The sequence below is a fragment of the Mauremys reevesii genome, linkage group 4 (genome assembly GCF_016161935.1).
Source record: "Mauremys reevesii isolate NIE-2019 linkage group 4, ASM1616193v1, whole genome shotgun sequence".
NCBI lineage: Eukaryota > Metazoa > Chordata > Testudines > Geoemydidae > Mauremys > Mauremys reevesii.
In genome coordinates this window covers 72,487,198-72,507,129 of record NC_052626.1, presented here as the reverse complement: position 1 = coordinate 72,507,129, position 19,932 = coordinate 72,487,198, and the positions used below count along the sequence as shown (strand labels likewise).

At 46.0% G+C, this 19,932-nt stretch overlaps 1 protein-coding gene across 3 annotated transcripts in view; it reads right to left on the bottom strand.

Annotated features, from left to right (window-relative positions):
• AMBRA1 (autophagy and beclin 1 regulator 1) overlaps nucleotides 1-19,932 on the bottom strand; it is a 186,603-nt gene that overhangs the window by 154,406 nt on the left and 12,265 nt on the right. For all 3 annotated transcript variants that reach the window (XM_039536587.1, XM_039536588.1, XM_039536589.1), the window contains exons 2-7: nucleotides 10,834-11,085; nucleotides 10,499-10,557; nucleotides 9,339-9,522; nucleotides 8,395-8,567; nucleotides 7,401-7,467; nucleotides 2,463-3,925 (exon numbers count right to left, since the gene is read on the bottom strand). In XM_039536587.1, the coding sequence (XP_039392521.1) occupies nucleotides 2,463-3,925; nucleotides 7,401-7,467; nucleotides 8,395-8,567; nucleotides 9,339-9,522; nucleotides 10,499-10,557; nucleotides 10,834-10,968 (2,081 nt within the window). In that variant the 5' untranslated portion in view covers nucleotides 10,969-11,085. The remainder of the gene's footprint in view (nucleotides 1-2,462; nucleotides 3,926-7,400; nucleotides 7,468-8,394; nucleotides 8,568-9,338; nucleotides 9,523-10,498; nucleotides 10,558-10,833; nucleotides 11,086-19,932) is intronic.

Here is a 19,932-nt window from a genome sequence, read left to right as displayed (position 1 = left end):
CTGGGGCGGCCCTTTCCCAGGGGGGCGGCAGGCTGGGCCGGTTGAGCTGCCGCAGTCATGCCTGCGGGAGGTCCACCGGAGCCCCGGGAGGACCGGACCTGCCGCAGGCACGACTGCGGACGGGTCGCTGGTCCCGCGGCTCAGCTGGACCTCCCGCAGGCATGACTGCGGCAGCTCAACCGGACCAGCGACCCGTCCGCAGCCGCGGGAAGTCTAGCTGAGCCGCGCGATCAGCGGACCCTCCGCAGTCAAGCCCGCGGCAGGTCCGCTGCTCCCGCGGCTCGGGGGCGCCTCCCGGGCATGATTGCTTGGGGCGGCCAAATTTGTAGAGCCGCCCCTGACAAGTACCTAGTATGGCTTCTTAGCAGTGTCTTCGAACAGGAGCTCTGCCAGGGCTCCTTGCCATAGGAATCCAAAGCAAGCCCAAGTACTAGACTGCTTGCTCCAAATTCATTTACCTTGGCAAGAAGCATCTGTTTGCACAGGTGAATGATTGACTGGGTGACTGACTGTGCACAGCTGCTACAGCCACAGTGCAGCAGTAACAACCATCTGTGACATCTAAAATGGCCCAAATTGAAGCACAGGAATCAGAGATGAAAAAAAAGACTTATGAGGTCACAACTAATCCACCCCCTGGGAACCAGAGCAGGATTGCTCTCTGTGGTGTACGCTCCAGTGCAGTTTTAAGTGACACATTAGGTGGCTCAAAACCCCTCCCCTTGGAAGACTATATAACAGCCTATTATGTCTCCTTGCCAGAGTGTTCTGAGAGCCCTTTTTTTTTTTTTTTTTAATTTCACATAGTTACTTCTACAGAGACATACCACTGAATTGGCCCAGAGAACAGATACTAAGATAGTTAGTTGTACAGTGGAGATATTATGAGAGGGGAATTATATTGCCAAGAAAGGAGATGAGTAAAACACACTTGAGTGTTGGTTTCTAAGTTATAATGTTGTAACAAAAACTAATAAATCCCCCATTTTTTCTCCTTTTTCCTATAATATAATATGAGACCAGAGGGTATTTACTTAAAATCATTGCCCAGTAAATTTAAGACCAAGAAAGGAAGTAATCATCACCATGATGCAGTCATCTTGTGGGAGTCACTCATACAGACAGTCAAAAACTGGAGCAGGGATTTAGAAAGAGCAGAATAATTTCATCACCATTACCACCTGCTATACAAATAAATAATAATAGAGATAATCACAGCTCCTGCTTCTGAGAATAAGCTGATTACCTGCAGAAAGAAGGAAAAGAAGAGGATTTTCTTCCATCAAACACCCCTACGAACAATACTGCTCAGCTAGTTACATGTATCAAAAGTAGGAGATTTCACCTTCCTCTAAAGGCATCAGGCAATAGCCATTGTCAGAGAAAGGATTAGACAAACTTCCTCTGACGTGGTACAAGCCATTGACAGACAGGATGCCAAACTAGACGGACCATCAGTCTGACCCACTCTGTAATATATCAGAGTGGCTGGACAACAATATGAGCCAGCCCAGACAGCGTTTGAAGTGCAGATTCAATTGAGCTGCTCTGCTCCACTTGCCACATCTGACGTCTATTAAAAAAACTCACTTTCTAGTACTGCACATACTAAATTTGGGGGTGATTAAGATGACCCTCTTATCCAGAGCAGAGATATACTCTCAGGCTGAGCTCTGAATGCCAGATGCAGCATAATGGGCTCTTTGTAAAGGCTCAGGCTCTGAAAATGGTTTTCAGTCACCTACCTGCTCAATGCCACAAGAAGTGTTTCTCATGGTACGAATATGAACTGCATTGGTTTAATAAAGGCCATGTATTCAAAACCAGACTGGAAGTGCAGTCCTTCCCCTTTAAGATAAGATAGGCCACTGCACAGCCCACCCTGATGTAGCTCCAAGATGAAGTTCCTTCACCTTCCCACCCGTGGTTGCAGTCTCTGGGCCACTCTTCACAGGACACATTATTCTGAGGAAATAAACCATCAATGCTGTTGCTCATGATTGCTCTGTGCCAATTCTCAGGGTGGGCATTGCCTATGCTGCAGTCACCATAGTATATCGGTTGAATGCTGTAAAGTGGACATTGCAGTACACTCCATGCCCAGACATTCCAATAGTGTCTCAGTCAGATCACTCCCGAGAGCACAATTTGCTCCATAGAATTACTATTCAACATCCTCTCTCTCCATGCTCCACCCTTCCCTTTAATGGGCACGGTCTCTTCCCTCATCCCTCCCCACAGACACACGTTCAGAAGTTACCTCTGATACAGCAGTAATGCCTACTGAAGATTGATCTATCCCCCCCCCCCCGCCACACACACACACCCCTTTGAGATCAGAGGGCCAAAGAAATGACCAAGTCATGAAAGGGTCTACTCTGGAAGCACCTGGCAGTTCAGACTAGATGGGAAGGGTTTAACACCAGACTGAAGAGGAAGGCAATGGAAAAAATGTGTCTTACCTCCTGAGCGAATCCTCCTCTGAACTTTCCTCAGGCATTTCCTGGCTTAAGGCCTCCTGTGATACATTCCCAGGTCTGCTCGAAGCCGACTGGCTGTAAACTCTCTCCCAGTGCCCTGTCTCCTGGTTAAAGACCACTCCCACGGTCCTTTCCTCCTGCGAGTTGGAAGAGCTTCCCAGCTGCAACCTGCTAGAGGTAGGAGCTCTGCCCTCGGTTCTCTCTGCAGGCTGCGCCTGGCTGCTGCTTGGTGGCACGCCATCAAATGTGCTTTGGACCTGCCCCGATGGATAGCTGGGCGTGCTTCTTTCCCAGCGTAGTGTGTCATTGTTAAAGGTCAGCAGATTGTGACAGGCGCGACAGCGGTTCAGGTGGCCCCGAGACAAATTGGAATTGTTTTCACTGCTATGTGGCGTCTGCTGGTGGGAGGGACCTGGCCTATCAGGCTCTATGTTGTTGTTGAGCATTTCTTGAGCCTGTTGCGACTGGCTGGGCTCCCCACCAATCCCTTGATCTAGCTCTTGAAGTCGGTCGTACTCCAAGAAGAACCGTCTCAAGTCGCATTGGAGCTCATTGCGGATGCTGGCTGGATTGCTTGGGCCAGCGCTACCGCTGCTGTCTGCTTCAGCTCCTGGTGCCAGGAAGCCCCTCCCTTCTGTAGCAGATGTATATACAGAGGACTGGGAACCTCCCTCCTGCTGTCTGAGCACTGACAGCAAACTCACTGAAGAGGCACTGGTTCTAGGTGGAGGCATGGCTTCCAACTCCGAGCGAGAGCCCATGTTCAGCACTGTTCTAGTCCAGTCGGACCCTCCTAAGCCAGATGCCATCTCTCTCGCAGACTGGTACCTGGAGGGATGGCCTGACAAGGGCCCACTGAGGGATCTGCGAGTGGGTCCCAGGCTAAGGTTGCGTAGGGTGTTGCCAGCAGTGCTGCTCTGAACAGTGCTGAAAGCAGAAGGCCTGTTAAGCAGACCTTGCTCCTGCTGCGCTGTGGATGCCTGCTCTGGGGGTTGGTATGGCTCTGTCTGAACAGAGGAAAAGGAAGTGCCAGTGGCCCCAGAGGAAGTGGAGGGGGCATTTTCCTGGTGCGGGAAGAGAGAAGAAGGAAGTCTTGCACTAGAGCATCGACTGCAAAGGCACAACATCCCCAGGTGCTGACAGCACTCTGTTGTGGGGTAACTGACACGCTCACGGAGCCTGGTGTAGGCCGCTGCTCTGGTGTTCTCGCTGGCCGGAGGCAGTGGTGGAGGTGGTGGGGGTGGTGGAGGTGGTGGGGATGGGGTGGCGGAATCTTGCACAGTGTTTTGCTCTCCCACCTGGATGCCAGAGGAGCGTGAGGACAGCATGTGCAGGAAGTTGTGGAGGAGGGGCGTACGCCTCACAGGCTGAGACTGGAGAATAGAGCGCTGGCGATAATGTGGCATATCCGTGCTATCCACAGGGATCTCCACCTCCTCGTCACTCTGCAAGGGAAATCACCAGAGCTCAGTCACCTCACAGCAGAACCCTATACTAGTGTTAAAGGGGACAGGTGCTAAAAGCCCATAGATAGGCAAAAAAAAGACTATATGTTGGGGGCAGGAGGAAGACATGGAAAATTACAATAGGATCATAAGAGCAACAAGAGGGAAATCAGTAGGGGGAAATCTACTCAACATCTTAGATGTCTATACGCAGATGCAAGCAGTATGGGGAATAAACAGGAAGAACTGTAAGTATTAGTAAATAAGCTAAATTAAGACTTAATTGGGTAAACTGGGGACAGTTAATGGGGTAAATTTCATGATTGGAATATCGAATAGAGACACATAGCCTGTTCAAGAAGAACCAGCGGGGGGGAAAGGAGGAAGTGTTGCAGTATACATCATGAATATATACACTTGTTCTGAGGTCCAGAAAGAGGTGAGAGCAGATCATTTGAAAGTCTCTGATGAAGCAGGGGGAGGAAGGAAGGGGAAAATAAAGAGTAACATAATGGTAAGGGTCTACTGCAGACCACCAAATCAAGAGGAGGTGGAGGATAAGGTATTTCTAGAATAACAGAAATATTCAAAATACAAGACCTGGTAGTAATGGGGGACTTTAACATCACAGAGAGCTGTTTGAAAACGAATATGGAAAAACACAGTATTTCCAGTAAGTTCTTGGAATGTACCAGGGACAACTTCTTGTTTCAGAAAGTGGAGGAAGTAACCAGGAGAACAGCCAATTTAGACTGGTTTCTGACCAGGAGGAACGGGTTGTGAATCTGAAGGTGGAAGGCAACTTGGGGTCAAAGATTTCATGATTCTAAGGAAAGGAAGAAGTAACAGCAGACGAATAAGGACAATTAACTTAAAAAAAAAACAGACTTTAAAAAACTCGGAGCTGGGAAGAAAATGGAAGGGATAAAAGAATTCAGGAGAGCTGGCAGTTTCTCAAGGAGACAATATTAAAGGCACAACTGCAAACTATCCTGACGTGAAAAAGATAGGAAGAACAAAACCAGTCCAATATGTTGCTATCAGGAGCTCTTTAATGACTTGAAAATCAAAAAGGAATCTTAGCAATTCATCCATGTTTCTACTTTTTGTAAGGAGAAAAGATAATACAACAAGCATATAGGGACAAAAATTAGAAAGGCTAAGGCACAAAATGAGTTACACTTAACAGGGACATAAAAGGCAATATGAAGCTCTTTAAATAAATTAGGCCCAAGAGAAAGATGAAGGAAAGTGTAGGTCCAGTATTTAGTGGAGAAGGAGAGCTAATAACTGATAACATCAAGAAGTCAGAGGTGTTTAATACCTACTCTGCTTCAGTCTGCACTAAAAAAGTTAATGGTGACCAAATTAGCACAATTAATATTAACAACAAGGGGGAAAGAACTCAAACCAAAATAAGGAAACATATTAAAGAATGTTTAGGCAAGTTAGAATGTATTCAAGGCAGCAGGGTCTGATGAAATTCATTCTACAGTACTTGCTCAAGCAATGTCAGAACTATTAGCAATTATCTTCAAGAACTCATGGAGGACAGGTGATGTCCCAGAGGACTGGAGAAAGGTTCTATCATTAAAAAGGGAATCCTTAAAATCATTAAAAAGGGAAACAAAAAGGACCTGGGGAATTATAGACCAGTTAGCCTAATTCCAATTGCTGGACAGATACAGGAACAATTTATTAAACCACCAATTTAGAGGATAAAAGTGTTATTATAAGGAAGAGTCAGCATGGATTTCTCAAGAAAAATCATGCCAAACCAAAATTTCCTTCTTTGACAGGGTTCCATAGTGGACAGGGAGAAGCAGTAGATGTGATATCTTGATTTTAATAATGCTTTTGACACAGTCCCACATGACAAACTAGGGAACATGGTGTAGATTAAATTACTATGAGGTGGGAGCACAACTGGTTGAAAGACTGTACTCAAAGAGTAGTCATCAGTAGTTTGCTGTCACATTGGGAGGCAAGTCCAGTACTATTCAATATTTTCATTAATGACATGGATAACACAGTGGAGAGTACACTTATAAAATTTGGAGATGACACCAAACTGGGATGGATTGCAATGACAGGATTAAAATTCAAAATGACCTTTAAAAATTGGAGAATTGGTCTGAAATCAAGATGATGAAATTCAATAACGGTAAGTGCAAATAGTTCATTTAGGGAGGAAAAAAAATGCACATCTACAAAATGGGGAATAATTGGGTAGCTGATAAGGATTTGGGGATTATAGTGGACCAAAAACTGAGTAAGAGTCAACAACGTGATGCATTTGGGGGAAAAAAAAAAAAGCTCTATAATGCTGGGATGCATTAACAGGAATGCTGTATGTAAGAAGTGTCAGGTAATTGTCCCGCTTCAGTTGGCACTGGTTAGGCCTCAGCTGCAGTAGTGTGTCCAATTCTGGGTGCCACACTTTAGAAAAGATATGGACAAATTGGAGAGAACCCAAAGGACAGCAAACAAAAATGATAAAGGATTTAGAAATCTTGACCTATGAGGAAAGGTTTAGGCACGTTTAGACTTGAGGAAAGTAGACTGAGGGGAGGCCTGACTCCAGTCTTCAAATATGTTAAGGGCTGTTATAACAAGGATGGTGATCAACTTTCTCCATGTCCACTGAAGGTAGAACAAGTAGTAATGGGCTTAATCTGCAGCAAAGGAGATTTCGGTTAGATATTAGGAAAAACCCATAAGGGTAGTTACATTCTGGAATAAGCTCCCCATCCTTGTAGATTTTTAAGAACAGGCTGGATAGACACCTGCCAGGGGTGGTCTAAGTTTACTTGGTCCTGCCCCCGTGTAGGGGGCTGGACTTAACGACCTCTGGAGGTCCCTTCCAGACCTACATATCTATGATTGTTCACTTACGTGTATAAAAAGGGAAGCCAGTTACAGCTCATAGACAGATAAGGACACAAACTTCTTCCAAAAGGAAAGCAGAGACACTATCCTTGGGTTGCATGAAGCTATCTAGCACCTAATCCATAAGGAAGTTTTGTATGGACCCTGACAAACCCCATACCTTGCAGTTCCACAATAAATCAGCCACACCAAAAAAGGAAGTCAGCACCTGGCAGATTCAGCCACTGTGGGGCTCTGGCTGACAGTTCTACAGCCTAATCAAGGGCAGTGCAGTTGCAGCAAAATTCTTCAGCAGGATTTCATGAAAAGTGCCAAGGAGGCCTTTGCAAATGTAGCAGGGATGGCTCGAGCCCCTCATCCTGCAGCAGGATCAGGATGGAAGTCACTGTCTATACTTTTAGTCTCCCAGCCCCGGTTTGTTAATGTCACTTGTGCATGTTATGGGCGTAACAGAACAGTGTCCATGTGACCGATTTAGATGAGACACACAACTTTGAACTCAAGAAGGCGTCTAATTTTAAACAAAGCATCAGATTGCCTAGCAACAGGCTCTGGTTAGCACAGAGCACCTTGATATTATTCTTACCTGTTGGTTGGAAGGGTTGACAATTGCTGTGAGCAAGTAGTGTCCCAAGGGATCGAATCGTACCAGCCTGAAACAAGAACAGAGTCGGAGGCTTAGTTGTCAGTTGGCATTTCACACTGACAGAGAAAATCAGATGTTCCAGGGATAACAGACTTCACACGTAGGTTTATCGAGTAGGAAGTTTTACATTTCTATAGCAGCACCTCTCATTCTGAAGTATCCCAAAGTCCTTCAAAAATGTCACGTATTAAGACTTATTCATTCACCCCTAAACTATAGCTACCTCCAAGGTGAAGACTGCAGCTGTTCAACAGCATGCAGCAATCCTACACAACAGTTTAGGAGAGGGAGTTCTTGTATCCAACTGCAACTGCTAGGGAAATTTATGGCAACATAAAATAAGTACCCTAGAATTTGGCCAGGAAAGCGAGGTGTTAACGTCTCTTGTGGAAGTGCCTGGGGATCTTTAATGACGATGGATTTTTGTCAGGATCATATATTTTAAGTCATTCAAAAGAACAAACCAGCAGCAGCATATCACCATTTAGCATCATGCTGGAGTATTGATGCAGTACTGACTCCAAGGGTAGGAAGTCATCTGCCACAGCATCTGGCTCTCCCATCCTAGGAACAATCATACTTAACCCTGTGTTGCTAAAGAAATCTGAAGATCAGTCTTACAAATGCCAACCCTGTGGCAGAGCTGGGAAGAATCCCATAGCATGCAACAGCCTAACTTATATTTGTTCATATTTCTGATCTAATCTTGTTCCTTTAGTTTTACTGTCCACAGTCACTGATCCATGTACTGAGCAGGAGCACTGAGAACAAGGCAAGACAATGCTCCAAGTAGCTGAAACCAAGGTCAGGGTGGAGGGGCAGTTACCTTCTGAGTGTCCTATGCCCCAGAGAGACTGTTACATATTCCCCCACATCAGGCCATTTTTCATGCTGGAAGTACAAGTGTTCTGCTCCCCTAGGAATGAGCACTCACCGGACTCGCTCCATCTCACTGGCTGTTTTCACCACTGCAAAGGGTTCTCGGCGACTCCAGTCCCAGAAATGGATCTCATTGGCTGTTGCAATCAGCAGGAGCTGAGCCGTAGGATGGAAAGCCAGAGATGCAATGGCATTGTTGCTGTCTGTGAACCAGCTCTCGCTTCCACCCTGGAGTGGGAAAGGGGGAAATCATCAGCTACTTAACAATTTTAGGCAACTAGTTTTCTCTGTCTATGTCACAGACCCAAACCAGCCCCAAAACTCCACATATAGCATGGAACTGCTGTACTTCTGCTGCAACAAAAGTCATCATCTACTCTCACTTTACACCGTCATCTGACTCTACAGCCAGAACACAAAACACCTGGCAACAGTGACCACAGACATGCCATAGGTAGTTGTGTCTCAGACAGCCTGTAGAACACCACGTTCCAGAGCACTCTGCTAGACAGAACAGATCATTTGTCTGTGCATCAACCACTGGGCAAGTCATCAGTAGAGAAAACAAAAGTAATGGCATAGCACTTTTCCTAGGGCAGAGTGCAAGTTATTCCCCACGAGACCAGCTACAGAAAAGCAATTTTTTAATACGAACTAAGATGGAGTGAGCCCCAGAGCCCTGTGAAGCTCTGAAATATGGCCCACACCATTCATCAGTACAGATGTGTGGCCTGGAGAGGAGACAACAGCCAACATGCCATGTGGCCTGGGCGTTTAAATCAACTAAAGAGTTTGTTGGAACTTTATGGTCTCCAGGAGTTTCACCTCCATATGAGACAGGAGGGCGACTGCAATCTGCTCTGTTGTACACATTTGGTACAGTTCTCAGAAAGCGGCATCAGAGCAGTTCTCAGCTGGGCAAAGTTTGGATGCCTCAAGCGCAGACAAAATTGCTGCACTACAAATACTAAACACTTATGTGCTTCAGGAAAGACTTACATGTAAATCCCAGATTCTAACCTCCCCATCTAGGCACCCTGAAGCAATGAGTCCCGGGATAGTAGGGTGAAAGGTCACACACCACGGTGTGCGCCGATGTCCAACCAAAGAATGGACACACTTGCCCGTTTTCACCTCTGTGATGTAGATATTGTGATTCACGTGGGTGGAAGCCATGAGGGTCCTGGGAAAAGAAAAGGGTAGAATTAATGCTGGGGAGGGTGGAGATGAGACAAGACAACAACATGTTGCGCTAACTCAACCAGCTCCATCAGAGTATTATTATTATTTATTATTTGTATTAAGAATATGCAGATGCAGCCCAGACTCAGGTACATCCACATTTTAGAAATCTGGCCCCCTCGATTCTCTGTCGCTGAGAGAACCCTACGAATATATAAGGACTAAAGCTCAGAGATACAGCACACAACCAAATCCTTCCTCCCTCTCACCAGCTGGCCCAGATTAAATGACACTGAGCTTTCTTCCCTTGTTTCCCAATTCATCCCTCTCACTGCCGTGCCCTCACCTCCCTCCATCATCCCTATTTCCAGGATGGGGGGGAGGGATAGCTCAGTGGTTTGAGCATTGGCCTGCTAAACCCAGGGTTGTGAGTTCAATCCTTGGGGGCCACTTAGGGATCTGGGGCAAAAATCAGTACTTGATCCTGCTAGTGAAGGCAGGGGGCTGCACTCAATGACCTTTCAAGGTCCATTCCAGTTCTAGGAGATAGGTATATCTCCAATTATTATTATAAGACATTAATCCTGCATCATTCTGTCCTGATTTTAGACTGTCAATTCCTTCAGGCAGGCACTCCGAGATTTGGCTCAGTGCACTGGTACTTCATTGGCACTGTATAAATAGTTTTCTATGACACCATTTGCTCCCCAGACCTTCCTCCTAACTCCCAAGAACAGCTGGGCAGAGCCTCTTCCCTGAACACTATGCAACTCTAATAGGCATTCAGAAATTAAGTGCTAACTGTGTATCATAGGCTGATCGCTGCATAGATGACCTATGTTCATCATCTCTGCAGCACAGAGACCTGAAGTCTCATGTCTGCTGCCAGCTCCTGATCTCCCAAGGGGCACGAGCCTCCACAACCTTTGCTGGCATAACAATATGTTTAAACAAATAACAAAATAGAAGTCAGTTACCTATCTGGGCTGAACGCCAGCAAGAACGTGGAACGTGGGCTGTCTGGTAGCTCAACTTTCTGAAAAAGCCAATGGAGAAGGAAACATGAGTGTCATATGATCACAGTCTCAACTCTTATCCAAACACAGACAACATAGGGGACTCCAAAGGAACAAAGAACTCACTCCCCTCCCCACCACCCAGGAACCTGAACGGGTCAGATACAGCATATCCAGGGGCCATGTCTGACACAAAGTGGAACATATCACAAAAAACACAAATATTAATCTCAAATCCCCACCTCTAAACGTGCTGGGACAAACCCACCCACCAGGTGTGTCCTTCTGCTCCTTACCTTGCCCTCCCATTTCATCCATCGGGTTTTATCCTCCACCAGCTCCTGCAGAAGCCGCTGAGCGCCCAAGGCTTGGGTGCCACGTTCTCTGCCCCACAGGATCCGCACAGCATTCTTCTCTGGTACAACCTTCATGGCTCTCAGTAGCCACTGTTACACTAGGGACTGGGATGAGACACCAGCGGGCTCCAGATAACAGCCAAGAACCTACAGACAGGCCATCCACATCTGAAGAGGTTGACTCATGGAACTCTAGAAAGAGAGGAGAACTATATCAATGGCAGCTTTGGCTTGAGTGGAAAGAGGAAGGCTTCAAGACCTCATCCACCAGTTACACTACCCTCAATCACCACCCCACTTTCCTTTCTTCCATTGTCAAGGCCCTGGGTATTTCATGATTCTGCAGCCAGAGATTTTAATAATCCACTCCTTGGAGTTATACCTCAGAATCTAAACGTTCACCTTTGCTAAAGGTGACCTGCAAAGGAAAGAAAATTGGACTTAAGCCCATTTTTGCTTCACTGCAAATGGGATATAGAATGAAGGCCTGAAAGAGGTTCTCAAAAAATGCTTTTTCTGTCTTCAAAAAAAAAAAAACCTAACTAAATATTCAGGTCCTGACTATGCTGGATGAGTTGATGGCTAGAAAATTAGTATAAATGACAACACTGTATGCAGCAAGTGTGTGAAAGTTCAGCTGTTAAGAGGGGAAGGGATTTTTTTGTCAGACTGTTTAATACTCTTGTTATTTGCTCATACAGATTCAACTCTGACCTGTTAAAATTTGGAATACAAGAAGTCTTTGTTAAATATTCAGTGACTTTAGTTAGTTATTAGAACTCACGAACTTTCTTTTTGCCCTCCTGCAGGTACTCCAACAAAAATAGGGAAAATAAGGATTGATGTTCCCAATATCTTTTTGTTTAAAATGAAGTAGAAAAAAAAAAAAACCTTTGAAAACAGCCTTTTGGGCCTTCTTTGTGCATAAAAAAGCAGCAATAAAGGACACAAGCTATTTAAATAAGCCTTTGCAAATCTCTTGTGTAATAAACATTAGTTTCTACCCATTCCGGTTTCAAAAATGTATTCTCTGGGTGACTCAAGTGCAAACTGACAGTGTTCAATTCCAGCTGTAAAGAGAGCCCAAAACAGTAGTTCAAAGAGCTCTGAACTTCCGGGTTAATCACAATAGTTAGGTTGAGTTCAGTCTTATCACATGAATGCACTTCTCACAAATCCCAACTGCCCTCCCCACCAGTATGTGCCAAAAGCCATTTGAGGAGCCAACTAAGCACACACCTCATCATCACATGATTTTTAGTTCAATGTTCTAAAACATCTCTAACAGGAACACCATCTGTGACACTGGGCATGTCACTTCGCCTCTCTGCAGTCTCCCCCTCCCATTTCCCAACCACTATTTGTAAGAACAGGATAACAATTTACATAAGGCCATGTCTACACTATAAACTTTGGTTGATGCAAGTTGTCAGAGTACAGCCACTCAAGTTTATATATTGTTGGAGCACATACATACTTGGCTGCTTGCATCAGCACTGCACGTACTCAACAGAAGTGCTTGTGTCAATTCAAAGCACAATGTGCCAAAGGTAGATGTCCCAGTGTCTCATGGGCCACTGTCCAGCACAATATCTTTTGGGAAATTTTCACAGTATGTTGAGAGTTAAGTTCCTACCATACAACTTTCTCCTTACCATAATGTCATCCATATCCCAAAATTTTCACACTTTATTAAAAAAATCCCACAAATCCATATGACACTTCAGTGTCTGCCATCTCTGGCAGAAGCATGGAGCCAGCAAAGCTCTGCACTAATCTCATGAACACTGCAAACACAGGGTGTATGATTATGCTGTATTTTCAGACACACAGAAAGGACCATAAGAACACAAGACATGTTTTCAGTTTGCAGAAGACAGCAAACAACTCCAGGTTGTTGGTGGCATTCACAGAGCAGCCATAGAAAGTGGAGAGCCAGTTCTGAGCCCAAGAGCTGAGCACCCACTGGTGAGACTGCATCGTAATGCAGCTTTGGGACAAGCAGTGGCCACAGAACTTTCTGATATGAAAGGCCACATTCCTGGATCTGTGACCCAAGCTTGCCCCATCCCTTCAGGGCAAGGTCACCAGAATGAGAGCTGCATTGACAGTGGAGAAGCGAGTGGCAATCACACTCTGGAAGCTTGCAACATCAGATTACTACTGATCAGTGAGAAATCATTTTGGAGTTGGGAAATCCACAGTAGGGGCCATTGTTATGAAAATGTGTAGGGCCATCAATCATCTCCTACTACGCAGGCCTATCATTCTTGTCAATGTGCAGGATCTACTGGATGAATTTGCAGCAGTGTGGTTCCTGAATGGCATTGGGATGACAGACAACACGCATATCCCCATTTGGCATCAGCCCACTTTGCCACAGAGTACATGAATAGAAAAGGCTAGTTTTCCATGGTTATACAAACATTGGTGAATTTCAGGGGATGCTTCACCAATCTCACCATGGGCTGGTCAGAGAAGGTGCATGACGCTCACATCTTTAAGGACATAGGACTGTTCAGAAAGCTGGAAGCAGGCACATTCTTTCCCAACTGACAGATCACCACTGGTGATGTTGAAATGCCAGTAGTGATTCTGGGGGACCCACCCTAGCCCTTGTTCCACTGACCACCTCAATAGCACCAAGGAAAGATTCACCTACTGGTTCAGGTGCAGAAGGATTGTTGACTATACTTTTGGCAGACTGAAGGGACACTAGAGGTGTTTACTCACTAGAATGGATCTCAGGGAGCAAAATATCCCAAAGGTTATAGTATGCAGGACAAAGCAGACACCTATCTGTAAGGCAAAGGGGGAAAAAGCTGCCACCAAGATAGAAGTGGCTGGTGGAGTGGCTGTCTGACGACTTTGCGCAGCCAGACACACGGGATATTACAAAAGCCCAATGTGGAGCAATGCAGCCGACAGTAGCATCCTATGCTGGAGTAGGCTCTAGGCTGAGAACTTTGGGTGCTCTAAGAATGGTGTAGTGTTTGCTGTACATTTAAAAATATGATGAGGTGTTTCCTGAACCTATGAATTATGTGGCACTGTACACTTTCAATCACTATGCATTCTGCAATGTGTTGGGAACTACTGAAGATAATTTTATTCTCCAAAAATATAACTAAGTGGGAAAAACAGTGGAAAAAAAACAATGTGTAAAAAAATACACAGGCAACGTAATGCACTTTAACAAGTTATCAGAGTGGAACTTTAAAATTGGGAAGGCAGCAAACATTTCTGTCTATTTCAGTGCATAGATGTAATCCATTGGTGTTACATATATAGCAGCCATGGTTCTCATAGGTCAGCATATGTGAAGCTATGGTTTTCCTGGCTGTAGAGTGGTAGGGGAGGATGTGGCCTGTGGGGGTGTAGGGAACAGCAATCATAGAGTTCTCCAAAGACAGCAAATGATGGGGAGTCTGGGATTTTTGGCTCAAGCTCTGCAGCATTTGGGTTTGCTGCCTGTGAAGGCTTCTTATGTCCTTGTGCACTTCCCTCTCCTTGTCCTGATGGAACTTTCTCCTGTCCTCTTTCTTTCTCCATGCTGCTGGTCATCCTCCAAGCCCTTGGTTCCTGGTCCAATGCAGCACTGGCTTGCAGGATCTCTCAGAACACGTCCTCTTCCTTCTCCACCTCATCAGGGTCAGGCATTAGGCAGGTGTGGAGGGGGCACCCCTCAAAACCTTCGGGCCAGAAGCTGCTGATATAAACAAACATGTGCCATTGGATTTACAGTCACAATAAAAAACCAAAGATCTGTTTCAAAACTCCCTTCCCCTATTTCCAGAAACATTTTTAATAAGAAATGTTTATTTATTGACACTTCAGCTTTGGAGCGTCTTGGCACAGCCCTGCTCTTCGGCCTCAGCCAGGGTGAGTATGACCTGACAGAGGTGGGGATGGGGAGATAGGATTTTCTGTAACATGAAGAGCAATAAAAATGTTCCCTGGATATGAGTATAGGGTAATGGCACTGAATATTAGCATTATTTTCAACAGGCAGTGGTGGTTTTTAGCAGTTCTCTCACTCCTGAGGGTTACAAAGACACAGAGAACATAGGTGCTACTGGTATGCCACTAGCCTCTGCACTCAGCAGTGGTACCAGCCAAAGTCATTGGGGAGTGGCATGGGAAAGTGTCCTACCATGGAGGAAGAAATAAGGCTGCCATCCCTTGAAACCTTGGGGAGAAGATTACAAAGTATCTCCAGGAAATGTTCATTGAGATCTTTCAGTAGCGTAAGAGGGACATCCCAATGTGCATAAACAAAGTGCTTTGCGTGCTCCCACACACCTAACCCAACAGGGGCAATGAAAAGTAGATGCCAACTCTACCTCCGTTTGCTGTTCCTCTACCTCTTCTTGTACGAGTAAAACAGTGAAAAGTCTAAACCTGGGTCTTTTTAACTAGGGGAGGGGCCAGGAACCATCTTTAAATTTAAACATTGTAAGGAAAAAAAAATACATGCACACACTTACCCGAGTTCCCTTCCCCTTCATCAGGCTTATCAGTGCTCGCCTGGCTACACTGTGGAAGAGTCCGAAACAGGTCACGGCTCAGGCATGGATGAAGCCCCCCTGCTGGGTCTCTTCTCACCACCCATCGCCGTTTACAGCAGGGGTCTCTGCTCTGGGCTTCTTCAAGGTATCCATGGTGGTCTGCAGGGTGCTGGTGAGATCCCTGCCAAGTATGCCATGTAGCCCAGCAGGTCAGTGGCTTAGCACCAGATCGATTTTTGGCTTCCCTGGCTTTGTGATATGCCTGCCACAGTTCCTTCACTTTTCTGCAGCACTGCTGCTGATCTCTGTCATAGCCCTTTGCCTGCAACCCCTGTGAAATCCGTTGAGAGACGTCCGTCTTTCTACAGCTGGTCCATAACTGTGCCTGCACAGTCTCTTCTCTTCACAGACCCAAAAGACCGAATACCTCCTGCCCAGTCCAGGCAGAAGAGCCTCTAGACTGAGCAGCGTTCTTCATTGCAAGGTCCATGAGCCAGTGGCGGTTCCCATCCACCCTAAGTCCGGCTCACTAAGTTCCCTCTAAGCTGCGCAGCATGCTATAAATAGCCATGCAGCAGCTCTAAAGGGCCACGCAGCAAGGACCTGGAGAGATAGCGGGTGGGCAGGAACTGGGGAGGAGCAAGTTGGGGCTTGCAGGGCTGCTGTGGGCTGGGGCGGCTCTAGGTATTTTGCTGCCCCAAGCACGGTAGGCAGGCTACCTTTGGCGGCTTGCCTGCGGGAGGTCCCCGGTCCCGCGGATTCGGCGGCACGCCTGCGGGAGGTCCGCTGAAGCCACGGGACCAGCAGACCCTCTGCAGGCATGCCACCAAAGGCAGCCTGCCTGCCGCCCTCGCGGCGACCGACAGAGCGCCCCCCCCCGTGGTTTGCCGCCCCAGGCACACACTTAGCATGCTGGTGCCTGGAGCCGCTCCTGGCTGTGGGCCTCTTCCCCGGCCCCGGAGCTCCCTGCTGCCGGCAGGGGGGAGAGAGGGGCCCCTTCCCCTGGAGCTCCATGCTGCCTGGAGGCAGGGGGGAGAAGACTGGGGGGAGAAGACTGGGGGGAGTCCTTTGGCCCCAGCCCCGGGGCAGCCTGCCTGCACCCCAAACTCCTCATCACTGCCCCCCCCCGCATATCAACCCTCTGCCCCAGCCCTGAGCCCCCTCCTGCACCCTGAACCCCTCATCCTCATCCCCAGCCCCTCTCACACCCCTCACCCCCAGCCAGAGGAGTCAAAAGAAAACAGAGGAACAAATTGACCAATGAACATTTGGACTGCCTTACATTTGGATTGCGATGACAGGTTACAAATACTGCATGAACAAAGTCAAGGAGGAAGAGGCACACTTTCGCTCACTCAGTTTTTAAAGTAAGTTTTGCATTATTCTGCTCTTAAAAAGTTTACTCATATAGGTGCCTTTTTAATTCCATATATTTCCCTGGTTATTTTCCTGGACGGGGGAGGGCTAGCTCAGTGGTTTGAGCATTGGCCTGCTAAACCCAGGGTTGCGAGCTCAATCCTTGAGGGGGCCACTTAGGGATTTGGGGCAAAAATCAGTACTTGGTCCTGCTAATGAAGGCAGGGGGCTGGACTCAATGAGCTTTCAAGGTCCCGTCCAGCTCTAGGAGATAGGTATATCTCCAATTATTTATTTATAAAAGGAGTATTGTTTTATTGTACAAGGAGACATTGTTTTAGTTATACGAATGGTTCTGTAACATTACATCATTAAGGAGTAGGAAGCAATGTGTTAATTTAGGAGTTGATGTGGCTCTCACATTGAAGGTTTTTTTGCCAAAGTGGCCCCCACTTCAAAACCAGTGAAAAGCCCTGCTCTAGAGCATGGAGCCACCATGGTCAGTTGGGCAGCTGCATACAAAGGAGTGCTCCTAGGTGTGCTCACCAAGGTGGGCGGTTAGGAAAGGCATTTTAAAAAACATGCAGGGGGCTTTCAAGGGAATGTGTGGGGCTTCTAGTCTGTGAGACCCCTGTGCAGTGTCATTTACAATTATGACCAAAGCAGTCACTGTTGCAGGAAATGGGACATCGTGAGACATCTGCTGGAGGACTTTTCAGGTTGATACAGTTTGTGCACTGCCTACACTTGCACTGCCTGGACCTCAGTAGGTTGGCCACTGCTCCACGCCACTGGGGGAAGCGGATTTACTGCAGCACCGTAACAGGGCGCTTACTGCGAAAATGGACACCTGCTCAAATAAGTCAGTGCAAGGAGACTTATGTCAGACTAACTTTGTAGTGCAGACCAGGCCTAGGTAATAAGAAATTCCCAGAGTTACTGCTTGCGAAATGTATTAAAATGTTAAGTGTTACCTAAGGGATATGCACTGTAACTAGAAGTTTTTGTGGTCACTTGAAATCATCAGATATTGTGATCACCTAGTAACCCATTTAGACAGTTTGAGCTGTTTGGTTCCCACAGATCTGCGCTGGTTGTCCAAAACCTTCCATGTACAAGTGACTCCCTAGACTGTGTCCAAATAAGAAACACTCCACATGATATGGCTATCTTTTGATCACTGCAGGTACAGTACAGTTGTGTCATCTCTACTTAGAAAGCAAACTCCAGGAGGGCAAGGCCCTTGTGCCCTCTGACTTTTACAGCACTGAAAATATTGTCAATACTCAATGAAGGAGAAAACAAAGATTACTACAAAAAGGGCAGGAAATAATTGACAACCCTTCACTCAAAAATCTATTCTGAAGTCAGCTGAAGACAGACTCTTAAGAATAGGACCTCCTATTAAGGAAAAGCTTCACTGTAAAGCAAAACAGAACTACAAAAGCCACATCCCTCAGGAAGACCCTCTGAAGCCAACTGTGCTGGTGAAGAAGCCCCAAGAAGGGAAAGGGGAGAAGACAAATTGTCAAAAGTGGGGTACCATCCAGAGCTTCAGGACTTGCTAAGCCAGGCTGTGCTGTTTTCAAAACCTTAGCTTCTCTTCTGTGGAATTCCAGGCCATCAGATAAAAGTGACCAGGAAGACAAGAGGTTACAAAACGTTAAGATTTCTGAGAGACAAGGTGGGTGAGGTAATATCTTTTATTGGACCAACTTCTGTTGGTGAAAGCAGAGCAGATTTGAAGCTTATACAGAGCTCTTTTCCAAGACCTAACCTGAAGAACTCCATGTAAGCTCCAAAGATATTACCTCATCCACTGTCTCTCTCTAATATCCTGGAAGCGACACGGCTACAACAACACAGCATAAAGATGTTTGTTACTTTACAGTAACAAGTTTGCTCGCTACATTAACGTTTCCAATTATGCTTACTGAACCATGGGTATTTGCTATGTGGAAATGCTAAGTCCTCTTAAGATGACAATATGAAAATGCACCTAAGTCATTCCGCCTAAATCTTTAGTGTGTATGTACAACACAAAGTCATTATTAGACAGCTTGATGCCAACTGCTCAGGGGGAGGTGAAAAAATTCATTTTCATCTCAATTATCTGGTCTCATATCCTGCTGCTCTAGGAAAAAAAAGCCTTAAATCTGAGAACCTGAAGGTTGAACACAGGGAAAAGGGTTATACTGAATGCAAAAAAGGCATTCCCTGAACCATCCCCAACTGAAACTCAGTATGAATTGATCTCTACAATATGTAAGACATTCAGATCTGCTCACACCAGATCAAGCTGTGTTGGAGAAGGTACTCCAAGAGAGCAGCATTGCTCCACCTATTGTGCTCTGGCCCCAAATTCATAGCTTTTTGGACTAACGTTCTTGTTTATAGAGAACAAAATACTTTGGATCATGACCCCTGTGGAGCTTGCTACCTATTTTTTCATACCCCTAATAGGATCTCTTGCGCCCCATTGTTTGAAGGGATGTAGTCAGCACCTACGTGGTAAGCTGCTGAGCTGCCCAGCTTTCTAAAATGTACTGTAGGGCTGACACACTGTACCTGTTAGTGCATATCTGGACACACACAAACAGGCCCCTCCCCGGCTATAAAGAAGTCTTGAGTGAAGGTTGGATTATAGGGGCTCTCCCTTCTGGGGCTAACCCAATTAGAGCTCACTAAGGATAGAGGTACATTGTTTTCCTGGCTTAATGACACCCTGAATGTTGTGATGAAAGTGGCTTTAGTGGGGAGATGTGCTCTGCAAGCATTTCAGATTGCATTTGTTTCCCTGTGTGTAGGTTCTATTTTGCTGTATCCAGTTTAGTTGTGGGCACCAGCTATATTTACTGGCTTCACTTTAAAAAGCAAGAAACCTTTCACCTTTCTTAATAATGGAGTCTCTTCCTACTTTTCTTACATTGAGCCAAATCCTTCTATCCTTGTCAAAATTCCTTATCAGCTTCAAAAGGGTTTTGTCTGAGGAAGAAAAGCAGCATATGGCACCGTTTGTGGTTAAATATCATTGCCAGGTATGATACAGAACACAATTGATATTTACTGTATTATATCAGCTATGTGACCCTAAAACAGGATTAGCAGAAGTTCCACAGGCTTGAAATGGTCTACATTCTGGTCTCAGCATAGATAGAAGTTGCAGATCAATGGA